General features: G+C 42.1%; 1 protein-coding gene across 2 annotated transcripts; it reads right to left on the bottom strand.

The window, feature by feature from the left end:
• Nucleotides 1-317: 317 nt before the first annotated feature.
• LOC143335511 (neurocalcin-delta B) lies at nucleotides 318-18,160 on the bottom strand. Of its 2 annotated transcripts, none has more exons than XM_076754989.1 (4): nucleotides 17,992-18,160; nucleotides 5,715-6,142; nucleotides 3,051-3,156; nucleotides 318-2,453 (listed from the first exon to the last, which is right to left on the bottom strand). In XM_076754989.1, exons 2-4 carry the CDS (start codon nucleotides 6,090-6,092, stop codon nucleotides 2,359-2,361), a joined length of 579 nt encoding a protein of 192 aa, XP_076611104.1. In that variant the 5' UTR covers nucleotides 6,093-6,142; nucleotides 17,992-18,160; the 3' UTR covers nucleotides 318-2,358. The 2 variants fall into 2 exon arrangements, with proteins under 2 accessions (XP_076611104.1, XP_076611105.1); XM_076754990.1 differs by having other exon boundaries at nucleotides 5,715-6,139.
• Between the last annotated feature and the right edge of the window lie 171 nt (nucleotides 18,161-18,331).

Here is an 18,331-nt window from a genome sequence, read left to right as displayed (position 1 = left end):
TTTTGACCCAATGATGGTGATCAAGGTATCACCAAATCTATTTCAATGTACCTGTGTGAAATTTGAATGTGTGCAACAAATTACATGGTAATCTGTCCTATAACTTTTCACTCAAAACCAGTATGATGGTGTTGCCAGAGGAAAAGTTGAAGAAAGACAGTCATCAAAATTTATGCTTAAGGAGGAACCATTGAATTTAATAGCAATCCATGCAATAGTTACCAACATTACTATCCTTTAAGCCACGCTGCCTGCATGGCTAATCATGCATTTATTACATGCTACATTATATCTATAATATATGAAAGACAATGAGACACTTTTCCATTTTGCCTTTATTTGAATAACAAAATGGACATCCTACACAGAACACATAATGCAACAATACAAAATCTACAAAATGATACAGTGACAAAGTTTTTTGTTCGACAGGTAACAACTGTACAGTATAAATGGATACAATACTGTGTATTTTCTTGTATTTAATTCATCTACATTTGGCACTTGACCACAAGATGCTATTGAAGTGAAATGTTGGACTGAAGTACCTGATCACCTACTTGAAATGTGCATGAGCCCAGTGAATTCATCACGACTGTATTTGTCCCCAAAGTCACCATATGTCCATCTGTGAAGACTACTGTATCTTATGGTGGTTTTCAGACCAGCAAGGAGAGGCAGATGTAAATTAAGCAGAAAGGAAGCAGTGGAGAGCTTTCAGTAAATTCTGCAAAAACACAGTGGGGTTTGGTGGATGTTGCTGTTACTCCCTACCAGCATCAGTGCTTTGTTCTGTTAAATGTCTGTTGCTGTGTGTCATAGTCATAAATATATCTATAATCTCCATCGTCACAGTAGGACTTAAACTGCCTTACTATTACTGTTGAATCTGAAATAAATTTGGGGCTGATGAGGAACAAAATGTGCACATTCAAGAGATGTAAAGTCACATTTGCACAAAACTTGAGATTTGCAGATGTTACTGTTGCACTTTAATGACGGGCACACCATTCAGAGACTGTTTAGACACCATCTATGCACAGTTCAAGAAAACTTAATGACTGCCAAATGTTTACTGGCTTCCTGGGAAATATGCTGTCAGCACTGAGGGGGGCTCTCAACGAAGCAGTGGATATGCACAGCTGAATGGATAGCAATATGTGTGGTCCTCTCCTTTTTAACTTCTCTATCATAAATATGAGGGAATATACTGTACAACATCCTTTCATATCATATTCGTCAAGTAAAAGAAAATAAAATGTCATCAATCATCACATTTCAATAATTTATACGTCAAAATTTAAAAGTAAATTTCTTCCGTTGCAGCACATCGCCACAATGTTATCACAAAGTAAAAGAATATATAAGCACATACTATATATTCATGTAACATCTAACTTTCTTTTTTTGCTGATACACTTGATGAACCATAGTTAAAGAAAATGAATCACAGCTCTTATATTTTATATGCATATGTCAAGTTCATGGATTAGTCAGTAAAATGTTAATGTGTGTGTGTCGATTTGCGTGAGTGTGTGTGGACACAGAACTTGGCATAAAAAGTCACTTTCAAAAGAACAGATGGTTGTGATCTGTCATCAAAATAATCCCCTTCATTTAGAAATATGAGTCAGTTTTGGTTTGGTGTAACATTCCTCCAAAATATGCATTTTAAAAAAAAAATCCTTTCTAAAACTACATTTTCCAGATCTCCTGTCTACATAATCCATACTGTAAGATGTGAACATTTGTAGTCCTCACACACTTCATTTCATCCAGTGTTAACATGGAGTTAGACTGCAATACTTTGTAAAGATCTGTCCGTCATCACAAAACAACCCGAGTCAGTTAAAGCCAACACAATGAACATGATTTCCTTTATGTAAGGAACAATGCTTTAAAAATAATAAAAGAATAAAAAGAAACAGCGAGCTTGGATTCGGCTCAACGTACCTCAAGAATCTGTTGGATTATCCTCGCTGGCTGGCGTCTCAGACAGAGATAGCACAGCTTTGATTCAGTGTTTAATGAGTCTTTGATGGGATTTCAGTCCTTTGGGTTATATTTGTACTGTAATGAGACCCATGTTGTCTATAGCTTTTCAGCAGCATAGAGGCACATGTACAGTATGTGCATGTGAGCGTCTGAAAGATTATATATGCATCATGCTTCGGTATTTGTAGTATGTACAGTTGCATGCTGGCTATATATGAGTATGTGTGTGTGTGCGTGTGTGTGTGTGTGCATGTGCCTCTATAGCTCAAGTGATCAAATGTCAGCAATCTCAAGTGGGTCAGGTGGGAGAGATTTTTTAAATGTGTTAAATCAATCAGCCTTCGACGGGAAAAGTCCAGTTTTCTACTGCCCAGCACTGCTGGGATCGCACTGAAGCAGCCGGACAATGGAGGGATCGTTCTTCGCTCCCTCAACAAACTCCTCAAGGGACAGTTTACCTGAGAGAGAGAGACAGATTACAGCTTATTGGTTAATTGTCTTACATATCCGTTGCAGCAGATCTAAGCTGATCAACAATAGACCAACTGAAAACAGAGAGCACATATCTTCCCTGGGGTTTTACATCTTGTTTGTTGCAGTAAGTTTTTTTTTTCTCCTCAGTTTAATAATTTAATTAAATGCTTCAGTGTTGCCAGATTTTTTGTGTCTTTTACTGCATTGGGGGGGTTTGGGTGCTTGTGATCGTTTGGCCTTTTTAAGTACTATTTGGCCGGCTTCCAACGATGAAAAGTTAGGCTGCATTCCCATAAATTGGCCCAAATTCTCCTCTGTGTGGGACGAGTATGAAGAGTTATGATGTTTAATGTGATATTATGCACGGAGACCAGAGCCAAATTGGGCTCTTTCATGATAACTGGGCTGGTTTGAGACTCTGATCGAGCTGTTCTGTGTCAGCCAAACCTGGCAACTCTGGATGTGATTAGGCTGATTGAAAACTGTAGAATAATATCTGATGGGCCACAGCTTTCACAGAATACATTTCCAAAGTTTAAATTACATTCAGGTACAAAGACGGCCATCTGAGGAAGGCTTACCATCTCGATTTGTGTCCATCTGCCTGAAGATCTTGTCTGTACGTTTCTCAGGCGTAGACTCATCCTCAGGCATCTTCATCACAGAGGAAACCATTTTGTAAATAGCCTGAAGGCAAAAGAGAGGGAGAAATCATTAACAGGAGTACTAGCGTGGACTCCAGAATGAGCCAATTAAAGCTTTGTCTGACTGTCTCTGTAAAAACAAACAAACAAACAAAAAAAACTGTTGTGTTGACTTTTCAGACCAATGAAACACTTTGCATCCTTGCTGTGTGCTTGTGAAGGATGAGTTGCTGTCAGGTGACCTTGGGGAAAGGGGCGTGTGAGACAAATTGATGATGATTGATGATGTATGAGGTGACTAATCATGTGCAACTTCATGATAAGTTGTAGCTATAGTTTTCTGGAGGTTTTTAATGCATTTTACTGTCTTATGTCTGCAATGTCAGATTTTTTTTTGAGGGCCCAGTAACACAGAGTTAAGCCACTTTAATAACACTGTCCTCCTTGTGTGGATGTCTCACATGACAACTAATAATAGACAAGACGAACACGAAGAGGGTCCAGACTCATCACATTTCGATCAGTTATTCCGTCCAGAAGCCCGACTGCAAGGTTGTATGAAGCAATGTTGCATCAGCTGGATTGTTGCAATGTGCAGCGGCAAAAAGCATCTCACTGAAATATATATAAGAGCCATCAAACAACTTATCTCTTCTGGGAGGAAGAGAGATAAAGGATCACTTTCATTTATGTTTGGCTCTGGGGCCTGATGTGACTGCACTGAAACAAACAGGAAGTGTTCATGTCTAAAAGACTTAGTTCAGGTTGTTAAATACGATAAATAAAGAAAAGTGAATATGTTCCGAGATATTTAAAGCGGACTATTAATATTGCTCCAACTGGTGACGCCTGCATGACTCTTCCTGCCTTCATTCCTTCAATCCGTCTATTTGACACTTTAACCTTGGAACGTATGAAATATTCCTCATAATGATGAAGGATTTGTCAGATCATCGGTCCAAACAGCAAAGCACCAGGGCAGCTGTGTACATCTCCCTCCTTCACACACACACACACACACACACACACACACACACACACACACACACACACACAGATAGTGGTAGGGCTGAAGGTATCAATTACTTTCATTATCAGTTAGTTAGCATATTGATTTGTTTTAATTAGTTGATTAAACAATCTATAAAATGAAAGAAGTCTGACCAGCAGCCACAAATATTTAATTATGTATAACGATATAAAATGAGCAGCTCTGAGCCGGTGAGAAGGGCTAATCAGCAAATGGCACTGGTAGAGGATGAATGAATAATTAATTCTAATAAATCTCTGTTGGGAAATGTGTTTTTTGGGATGCTCAGACATAATTATCTTAAGGTTAAAATGATACCATTATTTTGCTGCTAATTTGACAGCTGTACTGATGAAGATACCAAAGCTGAAACTATTAGTAGATTAAATCGATTGATTCATTAAGAAAAAATGCCTCGTTACAGCTTTTTGAAGACGTCGCCCTGAATTCTCATTAAAGATGATTTTTGGGATGTTGAGGGGGCTGCAGCACTCCCTAAAATCGGGCAAAACTTTCGTTTTTCCTTTGTCTTATTGGGAGATATAGGTATCTGAAGCTGTATTTGTGGCAGGAAAGAGGTTTAACTTTCTTTTTTATCTGTTAATTATCAGTTTGTGTAGTCTCTTTATAATAGTTCCTGCAAGGTGATGTGACTTGCAGCAGCTTCTCTACTGCTTGCAAACACATTGAGTTGGAATTTTGTTGCACAGCATTTAGTTGAGATTCTCAGCACCAGAGTGAGATTTTATAGACTAAACAATCAGTTTAAACATATAGAGATTACTCGATGATGAAGATAATCATTAGCTGTAGCCCAATATTCGGACTGATGGATATTTTGCTCATGCATCAAGGCATAAACACACCGGTTCACCTTACACAGACACACTGTAAATACAGAATGGGATTACACGTTCTTTGGCGATCTGCTCAATTTAGCACCATGATGTGTGATGTAACAACATGTGTAAGGGATTGCTGGTGTGTGTGTTTGTGTGTGTCTAAAGCTCTGGCCGAAGTCTGAACCATTTATCCAATAAGATGAGGAGCATGTGTGAGACTATTTATTGTAAAGTGACTCTGGAGCTGCTGAGGAAACGATTGGGGGGGGGGGGGCTGCTCTTCCCAGAACCGCACAGTTGCTGGATGTAGTGCTGAGTCAATACGAGGATCAGAGGACGGCCGCTCCCTTCTAGAAGTGCACCACAGCCAAGTCTTATTTAGAGACGTCTGAGGGCCTGAAAGGAACTGCTGGTTTCTAAAATTACACAGCGGCTGGTTTTCCTGCTGTGGGCAGTCAAATGGTGCAGAACACAGAAGCAGATGGATATATGATGTAGCAGCTGGTGTGGATGGCTGAGCAAAATGTTGCTCCACTGCAGGAGTGGTTATAGGACCACAGAACATGGTGCTACCATGATGGCATGCAACTGCCACTGAGAGACTGAAGGCTATATAAAGCCTGTCTGAACGATTGAGAGAGCAAAGGATGGAGGGAAATAAAGATGGAAGGAACCAAAACAGACACGGACCAAAAACAAAAACACACCAGACAGTAACAGCAAACCTACCGTTACAATCTCCAGCATCTCTGCCTTGCTAATGTACCCGTTCCCGTCCAGGTCGTACATACTAAACGCCCACTTCAGCTTCTGGTCCAGTCGGCCACGAGAGGTCACACTCAGGGCAATGATGAACTCCCTGAAGTCTATAGTCCCATCTCCATTGGCGTCAAACGTGCGGAAGACGTGCTCGGCGAACTTGGAGGCGTCTCCGTAAGGGAAGAAGTTGGCGTAGATCTTCTTGAACTCCTCCATGGAGAGCGCGCCGCTTGGGCAGTCCCTCAAGAAACCCTTGTACCACTCGGTGATCTCGTGCTCGGTGAAGTCCGTGTTCTCCATCAGGTCCTGCATGACGTCGGGACGGAGCTTGCTGTTCTGTTTGCCCATGATCGCTGCTTCTGTTGAGGCTGTGGGTGATGTGAGGGCGACTTAGACTGCTGACAGTGACGGGGAACAAGAGAGAGAGAGAGACGGAAAAGGGTTGTTAGAAATGACCGTGAGCCGTTTTGATACAAGAGGGGGAGGGAAGACAAGCAGGAAGGACAGTGATGTGAAACCTAAAAAGCGTTCAAACATTTGCATGACTTAAAATCAAAAACAATAACTCAAAAGACACAAAAAAATACAGTCTAAACCTGCAGAAATTGACTTTTTGCCCACTTGGGGGCTGCCTCTTTAGCTACTAAAAACAACTGAAAGTAAACCAAGAATATATTAAACGGTGAGCTGGAATAGCTTTAATCAAGATGTTACCACCTGTTAAAAAGCATGCAGGAAGTTTTGTGATGTCAAAGTGCCATAACATGCTGTTCACATCACAGTGCTCTTATCACATCTAGAAGTGTTACCAGGTCCTGAGACTTCAAAGTCAACTGTTTGAAACTATCAACTCATGACTTGTAAAAGGGAAAACTGTACATGATGTACAATATGTAAAAGCACCTAAAGTACTCAGCATAAACTGAGGATTACATTACGTGCACGCATGAACTGCAGTCATCTTCTTCATGAGAAAAAGCAAATGAACCATAAAAAGCAACGACAAAAAGCAGAGGGATAAAGTAGACAATGTGGTCTCGTGCACATGCACAGCAAAATTCAGTCTCCCATGCACCTGCGACATGAGACCACCACATTTTCACTGTGCACAACCACCAGAGATGCACAAGTGCACAGATGCCTACAGCGCAGCACCCACACTGTCGATAAGTGCATGCCAATATATCTGTGCACTGCAGATGCACCTTCCATTTCCTGCAGGAGCTACGAGGCTGATGCCTCGACACACACGTGCACATCCTCTGTATTGACAGTCAAGCTAGTTTGTTGGCCCTGTTTGGGTTTTGATGAGGCGTTTTAAAAGCTGCAGAGGGAGACACACTATACTTTATAGTAGGAAACCTCAAGTGACTGAATGAGCCTACGTGCGTGCTGGCCACAGAGCTGATTCAAGTTGGTGTGCTTGACAAAAACCGCACCCCTCTGTAACAAGTGAGTTGCTGCAGAAAGTGAAGAGGGGGCCTTAACACTCAACAGAGGATGTGGCTCATCGCTAATGTCCTTAGCACTTTCCCCTGTCAGGGCTGCTGGCTGCTGCTGAGCTCTCCAGGCTAAAGACAAGAGGGAGGCTATTCTAAGCTTAGCTGAGGATAAGGACAGATAAAAACAGCGATGTCAGGTCAGGCCAAAGCAAATTACTGTGCAGGTAGCTTGTTCCAGGAGGGAAGTAACGATCCGTCACCTCTGTGTTTCCAGTCTTTGTTTGTGGTTTTGCTTACTTTGTTTAAAGAGCAAAAATACGAAGGGGATAGTTTATGGAGGGAAAAGAAACAAACAAATATGTGTTTACCTTAGAACAACTAACCAAATTTACCCTAAGCCCTTGTGTAAAGCAGTAAGGCATCTATTTTCTCACTCACACAGGTACATGCTTAAATTCGGATGTCTACCAATACCACTGTTTACAATAACATTTGATTTGTCTGACGTTTGCCCTTTCAGCTGATCCATTAATTGATCAAGGCTGATGAACTGAGCATGAATGAAAAGTGTTACTACAGTGACAACTCAACAGGAAACACTTAAGCAAAACAGAGCAAACAAACATGCAACAAATACAGAAGTAGACAAGCAGAGGGGCTCGGAAACAGAACCAGTCTACACATATTCATTTAGCAATATTGGCATTTTAAGTAAAACCGTGTGACGAGCTGGATTTGTGAGCAAGTGGTTGCAGTTTGAATTAAATAGCCTGCATTTTCATTAGTTTTGTTTTAACTGCAAATGAGAGGACTGTGCCTTTGTCTCCCTTTATTTCACACTCACATGTCCCATAAACAGCTAGCCATAATCCTTTAATTAACTCAGAGTAAACAAAGGACTCTAGCAATGTGGCAGCCACCTCTAATGAGTTCCCTGCTATTACCTATAGTTCACATCAATGCCAGCATGAATGCTGGAGCGGCACGAGATGGCGATTAACACCTGTTTACACGCTCATCACTCCTGGAACAAAGCACAGCAGCAGCTACACAGCAGGGGTCCAACATGAACCGCTCGTATGCAGACTTGAGGTGTGTCTGCCTTTAAATTAGACAGAATGAACTGTCTAGACCTGAGAGGGGCAGCATGGGGGCTGTCTAAGGGACTGGAGTAATCACCTGTTTACACCTGGCATTAACATGCGGCTCGAGTTACCGCTTGTGATCAGATCTCACCTCTCTGCTCTGTATGCAAGAAAGCGTGTACATCATTTCTGTTTGCAAAGACTTAATGCGTTTTTGTTTTTAACCAGCAGCCCAACAGTGGAAGCAAACACATTTTTTTTTTAAGAAAGAAAGAATAAATTAAAGTATAACATTTGGCCAATTTACACAAAGGACCAAATAATTAAGAATTTGTCATAGAAAGCATTTCACAAAGTTTGTAAAGTTGCTCAGACTGCGACAACTCACAAAATTGCTCAACTATTGAAGGGAGTCTGGCAGGTGTTTTTAATCATTCTACCTGATTAGGCCTCTTCTCAGGACCATGCTTTATAGGTCTTTTCAACGCAGACATTTTGACTTGTCAAATCACGTAACACTGTGACTTTGTTGAATTTAAGCCTCCCAGTCAGTCGTTCCAGTGAACCAGCATGCATAAAACCTGGAGCACTTCATGGACTGCGTTGATATGTCGTTATTTACACCTGTGCTTCTCCTGCTGTGACACGTCAAAAAAGTTTGCTTTGCTTTTTCAACCTGAGCAGAGGTCTAATCAGTTAGAGTTATCTGAAACACCCGTGTAGGTGTGCAGCCATAAAAAATCATTGGTAATGTCTTTCCCTGGGAGGAAGATTGCATATTATCCATTATGGAGAGGCAAAATTTGAAGCCGTCAGGGTGTAACATCAAGAATTAGTGTCCCTGTTTTTGGCAGACTGTAAAACTGAAACAACTGAATTTGTTACTTGTTCAATTTAATTTCCCACATGACTGTGACAGAAGCTGTTAAGGAGCAGCAAACAGCAAAACTAAGCAAACGAGGAGAGCTACATTTGTCTTCTGTATTCATTGTCCCGGTGAAACACAGAACGCACGAACCCGAAACTAAAACACATAATAAGAAAATTGAAACATATGATGTCAATAAATAAAAACTAAACGATCACAGAACGCAGTGAACGTAAAATCCTTCATCTATTCTGTAACTAAAAGACAACAATCTGACATTTTGCTGCAAGTTTATGAACTCTCAGTGGAGAAAAACTTCACCACGGCCAAATTCAGTTTTTATAGCGAGTCTAAAAGCCATGAGACAAGAAAATCCTGCGATCTGACAATCAGCAAACAACATCTGTCAGTTATTTGTGCCCAATCTCCAATTTTATTAAAATTAAATTCCAACTGACATCACATTTATTCATCGAACCGGGCTGTTCAACAACCGACTGATTCATTTTCAACGGTCTTATCTTCATCAGGGCGGTGCAACAGGTCGGTTCTAGTTTCCTTATATACAGTCCAAAGTTAAAGCTGTCCGTATCTCACCATGAGCCTGCTTCACCTCCCAAAATAAGTCACGCACGCACACTCGCACGTCGTGTAGACTCTCAGCTCACCATCCAGACCACCTTCATTCGTGTCATTCATAACCACATTCTTTGTCTGATGTGCTGACCGGGACACACGCTGCACAATCTGCATTTTAATTGCTTAATGGATCGTGGAGCATTTGGATGATTATTGGGGCTGCGTTACCATGACGACTGACCCATACAATCACTCTTGCTTTTGGCAGAGGGGAGACAAAAGGAAAAAAAAAAAAAACATATTACTTTACAGAGCGCCTTTGATTCACAATAGCATTTAATGACACATTCTGTGCAGACTGACGGCTTGTTTAATTGTTTGCTTTTAGCTGCCGTCCTCATTATGCAGCCTCCTTTCAGCCAGACTTAATGTGGAGGAACAGAGTCGACTAAAATGTGCCTCTGCCCATTACTCACAACGAGGACGGGAAGGTTAATTAATGCTGTTCTTAGCAGCTTTAGAACAACAACAACATGAGTTACATCCTACATTCAGTCAAAATCTGACATGTCTTCATGTGTGATAAAGATTAGCTTCATCATCCAGTTAAAGATGATTTTGTCTGATTGACTGATTGTTTAGTTGAAAAAATGTCAGAAAACAGCTCCCAGAGTGGGGCCGAACAATTCATCTAAATATTATCGAAACTGCAGTACGGCCAAGTGCAATATCCAAACGTGTCACAACATACCGTTATAAATGAAGCACTGCGGTGCTGCAGAGACGCTCCGGCCTATAAATCAAGTTCTCCAGACGTAAGGGAACATGCTTGTTTACAGGCGATGATAGTAAACTGAAGATATTTGGGGTTTAGACTGTTGAATATGTCCCCTTAGGCTTTGGGAAATTATAATGCCCATTTCTCACCATTTTCTGACGTTTTATGGAGAAATTGGAGCTGACAGATTGATTAATCATAAAAATAATCATTAGTTGCGGCTCTATTGTATTATAATAACTCATCTTTGTCTCCTGCTGAATGCTCTGTCAGTGCTACAAGTACAGTATTTTACTTATTTAAAACTTCTTGCTAGTTTTGCACGGCTGGGTGTAGTTTCTGTGTGGAGTTTGCATGTTTCTCCCTGTGGGTTCTCGTTTCCTCCCACAGTCCTCATACATGCAGGTGAGGTAAATATTCTTTGCTGTCAACTCTTTTCAATACCTGGAGACCTTTTAGCGCAAATGTCTTCCTGTCCCACACGTTTCCTTAGTTTCATTTTACTCATTTCGTGAATGTAGGCACACGAACAAACATCGAGGAGAGTGAACGTGACGCAGAAGAGGGTAATTCTGAACAGGAGAAGGACTCCGACCAGCCCAGTCCAAACCAGGAGTCACGTGGATGTGGTCTGGGTATGAAACAGACCAGAGAACCGCACTTTGAAAATGACGCTGCAGGCCGCCCCCCAAAACAGACTCAAACACCACTTTAACCTCTTTGACTACCTACGCAAGGATAATGTCAAACATGACTCATTTAAAATTTGCAGAAAGGTTCTGAATAAAAGGAGAAAAATAATCAAATATGAATAAGTACCTTTTATTTGACGAGTATATAATTCAACATGTGATAAGAAATAGGCCTTTCCATGTGCTCATTTTACACAAACTATTCACTGAGTTCACAGAAAATGTGCGTTATTGCGATATGCATTGTTATCTGGCTATGAAATGACCCATTTCAGGATATGAGCCCTGTGTGTAAAACACCGCATTTATTAAACGTTTGCGTACTGCTTGTATAATAAAGTGTTACCTGGCCGCCCTCTCTCCTTGCTGAAGGTTTCAGTTTATTTTAAAAGCAGAAATGACGCGAGGAGAGCTCAGACCTCCACTGAACATCCCTTCAACAAGTCACCCAAAGAATCCGGCTATTTCTGGCTCCCAGAGATCACTGCCTACAATTAACCGTTAAGACTCTTACCTGCTGCGGCTGCTGCTGCTGCTGGCAGACCTTTGATGGCACTCTTACATAACCGAGGCTTTGTCAAGTGGAGGGGTCACATGGTGGAAGCCAAGCTTCTACCATCACCTGAGGTCGGGACAAGCGAGTGAGAACCAGGGGCTGGTTTAACCTTCTGAGCGTGTCTGAGAGGAGCCTGAGATAGAGCTGATGGCCTCAGCCTGTGCAGGTATTAGCCAGCGGAGAACAGGCTGTCGCTTTCAGTTTCTAATGACACCAACAGTACACGCAAGATCAACCTGCCGGGCTTAAAAAAAACAAGCCCTGCTGCATCGCACTGAAGACAGCGCCATCAAATATATTCTTATCTGACAACTACCGAATGCAAGAAAGTCTAAATGGTATTCAATCAAAGATCAATATTTAGAGCTGGGAACAATATGACCCCTGAGTTTGTTGCCAAGGCAGAAACAATACTTTTCCAGTACCTTAGTTTGGGTGAATGTGAAGATGGTTCATCGCTTTTAACCATTCAACAAATTAGGGTTGCAGCAGTATGCCAATTTCACAGTACACCGTGTAATAAATAATGACCTCTCCTGTATTAGTGTCATTAAAAATGTTCAGGACACAATGTTTTGTTAAACTAGTCTGTGAAAGAAAAAAATAAAGCCTTCTGTTTTCATTCCTTTCAGGATCACTGTAATAGAACTGACTGATGAGTGACTATTTGTGTGTGTGTGTGTGTGTGTGTGTGTGTGTGTTAGTATGTGTGCGCCAATTGTTGCCAATTATTGACTAATCACTGAAGTCATTTCCCCAAAATATTCACCGCTTCCAGCTTCAAAAACACGATGTTCTTGTTCTCTTAATCTTCTATGACTTTGACTGAACTTTGCTGGTCACACAAAACAAGCAAAATGAATAAGTCCATTTAGACTCTGGGAAACTGCGATAACATTTCGCAGACTAAATAAGCGATTGGCTAATCGAGAAAATCATCAGCAGATTAACTGATTATGAAAATAATGGTTAGTTGTAAGTAAACAAGCCGAAACAAATTCAGTCTTGCTGCGCGAATCCAAGGTCCTCCACGCCGCGTTCATCCCAGAACATCTTGTTGAACTCTTACGTAACCGGCAGAAATCTCCATTTATATCCTGCAGGTAAATCTTAACCCAAGAGTCCCACAGATAATCCAAGAACAGAGGGAGCAGAGGAGCGAGCTGGGGGGAGGCAGACGGAGAGCCGAGCACAGATAGTGAGTTTATGAATGATACATTCATAATGCAATATGATCCATCTGTGACCGGGCTGCACAGCTGAGGGCACTCACTCTCCACCTAACAGCCAGGCACTTATTAGACCTGCAAGATCTGCAATCTGATACTCACACACACAGGTGAAAATTAAATAATCATGTTTCATCTCGGCCGTGGAAAGATATTAAAGCTGACAACTTTCTCCATCTCAGATTCGGCAGGTTCATCTGGCACGAGCTGGAACAACTGGAGAGATTCGATTTCTGGCCCCACCACACAAACACACATGATTTTTGAGGACTGCAGCATCACAAGCGCTCTCTTTATTCTCTGCTCTTTAAGCGTGTAATTTATCAGCGACTCTGTTCTGCATCATCTGTATTTGATTAACACAACAGGTTTGCAGCACGCAGTTTAGCACAAAAATGTGTGCTGCTATAAAACTGGTTAAAACTGTTTTATATGTTGTTCTTGGGTCTGCAACAAAACCATGTTATGGTCATCTGCTCTGAGAAGTCCTTCTCGCTCGTTCCATGTATTCAGCTTTAAACAGCACTGTAATGTCAGATTGTGAATAGTTACATTTTCAGTTTTATTGAGAGATTTTTCCGAGGCTGCTGCACCACACTTGTCAGCGTCAGAGGGATGGAGCAGCTCATATTCCACATAGGGAGAGAAACAAAGCAGCTGGCAGATCTGCAATGTTTCGGCAAGCTTGTTTCATATCCTTTAGGTTTCGTCTGGAGCCTTCCAGCCTCACTGGGATAGACTGACCTTTGGGGCATGAAAACATACTGACAAACCAAACAGCGGAGCCTTGTAAGACCACACGTGTAACCTTTAACATTTTATTCAAAGGATCAGCATCAGCGTCATTAAAGTAAAGGGCTGGATGACAAAAACTGACAAGGCAGTAAATTTTCTGCTAACGCTCATGAGGTCCTACAGCGTATCAAAGACGTCTTTACCTCAAACATAAATCTCATCTACCGCTGCATGTGAGCATATCAACCATCAGCCTGTTATAGGCAGCTGAGCACAGACAGCTTGTACAGTATGTGTTACAAAAACTGCAAAAACGTGCAACAAGTGAAATGAGAAAAGGGTTAAAATGTGTCAGCCATCCCTCTCTTAAGTCTGGCATGTGTGAACCAGGAGGTGCTTGGGATGCTGGTTTCTCATTTCTGCCACTTTGGATCAAATTTTACAAGATCTAAAAGTGATGACCTGCAGCTCTCCAGGCCCCCCTTGACATCTCGACATGTCTTTGGACATCTTCTGGCTACCGCGATCACATGTCTGATCGGCAGCACATTTCAAACCAACCATTGAACGCTGCTGCAGCACCACATAGCTGTGGGAGCCCCCGTGCTCACGTTACAAGTATCGTGCCGGGCGCTGTTCGGTGTGGCGTGCTTTAGTGGCTCCTTGAATATCTCACTGCAACCCTATCTCCTGTGTTATTTATTGTAAGGTCAGAGCTGGTCCACTGTTGGTCCAGCCTGTCCCAGAGTCAGCAGAAGGTTTGTCCTGTTGCTGTCAGGAAAACAAACAAGGCTAAGAAAGTGACATAATGGTAAAAATTAGACTAAATCTGATCGCAGTAAGTTCAATGAAAATTGCGGAAGTTTAGCAGCAATTAAGAAAACTTTATTTACCCAAACAATTAGTTGATTAATCGATTGATCAACTGACACAAAACCCATCAACGCTCTCTGATTTTAGCTTCTCAAATATAAGGATTATTTGGACTGTGGGTCGCAAAAATCAAGCTATGTAGAGACGTCAGCTTGGACTATGAGAATTTGAGATGACCACCTTTTCATGATTATTTGACATTTCGTACACTAAACGATGAATCGAGAAAACAATCAGCAGGCTAATCGATAATGACAATAATCATCACCTGCGGCCCTGATGCAGTTTTGCAGCTTCCTCCACACGAGCGCCAACAGAAGACCCTTTCAGATCAAACTCAACACTCTTAAAACACAAACTAAAAATATCCACCGCTCCTTCCGACACTAACTAATGTTTGTGTTTATTGCAATGCCACCTTTCTTACAGCCTTTAGCTGTCATTCAGCGGACATCAGTGGAGTCTGAACGCCGATGAATGCCTCAACACATCTGGCACAGAAATACAGAAAAACGTCCAGAAAAGCACCAACTGAAAAACAAGCTTCAAGCGCATTTTCAAATAAACAGCTCCCTTGCTAATGTCTTAAACAATTTCTCTCCTTCTGTGAGTGTTGGTCAAAATCCCATCCACGCTGCCTTTGAGAAACCTGAGGCAGCAATGTCATCATAATGCAGCACACATGAGCTCCCATTGTCAGCCGGAGAGCTTCGTGCGTCAAGGCGCTGCAGAAAACCACAATCATGACAGAGAAGCCATTATGAGGGAGCGAATGAGAACAAGATAAAAAAGTGTCACTGACAACAACTGCAAGAAGGCAGGCAGAGCTGCTGCAGAACAGACTCAGGATTGGACAAACACACACATGCACACATGCACACACTCGCAGCAAATTGCCACTGATTGCACGAGGAGGATGCTGTTTACTTTGCACTGAATATCTAAATGTGCCTCTCTCTGAAACAGCCTGTTGTAAAGACAAAGGCTGCAGAGATGGAAATGTCAATCTGTCTGATGACTAAACAACTCCCCCCCCCCCCCCCCCCCCTGCCAGTGATATCTGCTGCACAGCATGTATGAGATGCAGCTTTCTATGCAAACTGTTATCCGTGTGACAGGCCAGAATCTCTTCTCTTTCTGTCTCACTCTTTATCTCAGCATCTGAAGCTCTCCCTTGCTCCTTCCTCCTTCAGTTAAATCCTCCACTCATCCTCGCTTTCTCCTAAACACTCTCCCCGTCCGCTTCCTCTAAAAAGGTCTAATTCAATTCAAAAGAGCACTGACTGCAGCCCAGACGAGCATAACTACAGAGGACGCTGCCAGTGTGGTTACTCTGGCCCAAACAAACCCGCAAGACACCCACGCCGCCGAAAATAGGACATCTGTTCAAATTTAGCGTATATTTGTAAAAGTTCAGCATCTTGAAATGTTTGCAGGATGCTTTTGACACCAAGGGGGCTATTATCTCGACTCCACCCTTGCGTCAGCACCTCTGCAGGTCTTTACATTTTCTTGCTATGTTGTGTTGGCTGCCTGAGGAGGGAGGAGGAGCTGCACAGCTTCAGTTTTGGTTGAAATTTCCTAAAATCATATCAAACGTTTGGAAGCCACAGAGCTTCAAAGACCAGGTGCCATTTCAGAGACTGTGCGTCAGTAGTAGTTTTCTGTTTTCTCTGTGCGAGTGAACCTACCTCCTCTCACTTCCTGCATCTACATTTTTCATTTGATCCGATGAACTTTTCATTTGCATTTCTCCTTCGGTGTCCACTCTTGTCATTTCACATCCTCGCCCGCTCTGATCACTTGGTGAACACTTCACAGGGACCACCAGAGGAAATTCAGCCATGACGGGTTCTTGTTTACATCCCACATCAAAAGCAAACCAATGGCACTCAATTACCACAAGCCACCAACCAAAAAAAAGTAAATTTGCACAGGGGCCAGTGAGGTCCCTTAATTCAACAAGCCACTTTGAAAAAGCAGCAATCTTATCTTCAGTCCTTTTAATCCTCAGTCCTACTTTACCTCAAACCTGAACCCAATAAAAGCCAACATAAAGCAATTTAATGTAAGGATGATTTTCAGTTTTGACGGATTTGTCGAGTATTGTTTATTTATTTAGTCTGTATGCTGTAAAACATAATGGACAAATAAATCCTCCTATTAAAAGGCTGAAACAAGTGCATTTTTGGAAATTTTTACTTGATAAATGACTTAAACTATTTGTCGACCAACTGCTTCAGCGTTACTTGTTTCATATTGCATATAAACTGAATATGTTTGGACCTGTGACTGTGGTCAGATAAAACAAGCAGTTTGATGACCCCATCCTGGAAACTGTGATGGGCACCCCCTCATTTTGACTGATATTTTACAGTTAAACGATGCATTAAAAAATAATAATTGCAACGTAAGAATGACTAATGACTCTATTTTAAAGCATGTCTGAAACATCACGCGTCATATGTCCTGTAACGCAGGGATGTTGCAATCGTTTCTTTCTTTTTTACTATTTTCAGACAAGTCATTGACGGATTAACTTTTAATGAAAATCACTGTTCTTCGCTGCAGCCCTATGACAAAGAATAGCCACACATCTTCACATTTAAGATGCTGAAACCTGCAAATGTTTGACACGCTTCCTTGGTACATGATTAATAGATGATGAAAATCACTGATGATGAATTTTCTGTCAACTATGTGATCTTGTCATGATTGATCTATTCACTTGTCTTTGTTTCTGAATTTTTGGCCCAGCACTGTCAGCTTATTCCAGTAAAAACTCGCCTCACTGCTACCATAATGTTACTGTACCCTGACTCAACAATGAGGGTTAGGATCACAGAGTCTGCCAGGGATTCATTCACAGAAAGACAAACACTTCAACTCATTTGTCAGGGCAAAGCACCACCAGTCCAATACCGCCACCTCCGCTCCCCTGGTTGAATCCACTGACTGACTGATGTGTATTTGCTGAAATGAGATACCCTACCTCACTCAGCCCTGTGTGCTGGCAGCACTCGTTTTTCACTTCCTGTCCTCACTCAATGCTACAATAAGGTATGAAGCATGTAAAGACAGCGAACGCATCACCGGCTCCTCTGAGGGTTCATTTGGGACAGGAAAGGCAGCCTCATCCGATTAGAAATCTAGGTAAAGCTTTATCCGCTGCTAGCATCTTGTAACGCTGCTGCACTGCAAAGTTATGGAAGAAAATGTGTAAATACTGTTATATTACACAGACGAATAACAGTGCTAATACGAAATTTCTAGCTGGAAAGTGACTGCTGCAACCTGTAAACGCATCCCACCTGAGCTGCACGCGACAGCAGCAAAAAAGAAAAAGAAAAAGTAACAGGAAGCTGACAAACTGCGAAGGAAGGACGGACACAACATTAGCGACAACTTACCTCGCTGTAAAGTTGCTGTGGAGGGCCTGTTAAAAGTCTCTCTAATAGTCCATTACCTCGCGTCACCGGTGCGAACGGTAAAAGTTTCAGAGACGACGAACAGGGGAGCAACAGGTTGCAGGAGCCACACAGGAGCTGGAGTTTCCCGGCTGCTCTCGGTCCAAACTCTGCCAAGCTGTTTCCTGAGCCGCGGCACAGACTCTGCTTGTGACGTCAGGACTGCTCGTCACGTGGTGCGGCGGCGGCCTATGGGAAGCCACGTTGTCCTGGCAACAAGGCAGCCTGGACAGCGATTAGTATAAAACTACACAGAAGTTAGCAATTTTTTTTATGGGCGAAT

The sequence above is a fragment of the Chaetodon auriga genome, chromosome 17 (assembly GCF_051107435.1).
Source record: "Chaetodon auriga isolate fChaAug3 chromosome 17, fChaAug3.hap1, whole genome shotgun sequence".
Lineage (NCBI taxonomy): Eukaryota > Metazoa > Chordata > Actinopteri > Chaetodontiformes > Chaetodontidae > Chaetodon > Chaetodon auriga.
Note: the sequence above shows the minus strand (reverse complement) of the source record. Positions and strands in the feature narration are given on the sequence as shown.

Coding starts and splice junctions, on each gene's coding strand:
- LOC143335511 (XM_076754989.1), bottom strand. CDS start 6,092: ATGGGCAAACAGAACAGCAAGCTCCGTCCCGACGTCATGCAGGACCTG. Junction 3,157..5,714: donor AGATGCTGGAGATTGTAACG/GTAGGTTTGCTG, acceptor TTTTGCCTTCAG/GCTATTTACAAAATGGTTTC. Junction 2,454..3,050: donor GATGGACACAAATCGAGATG/GTAAGCCTTCCT, acceptor TCTCTCTCTCAG/GTAAACTGTCCCTTGAGGAG.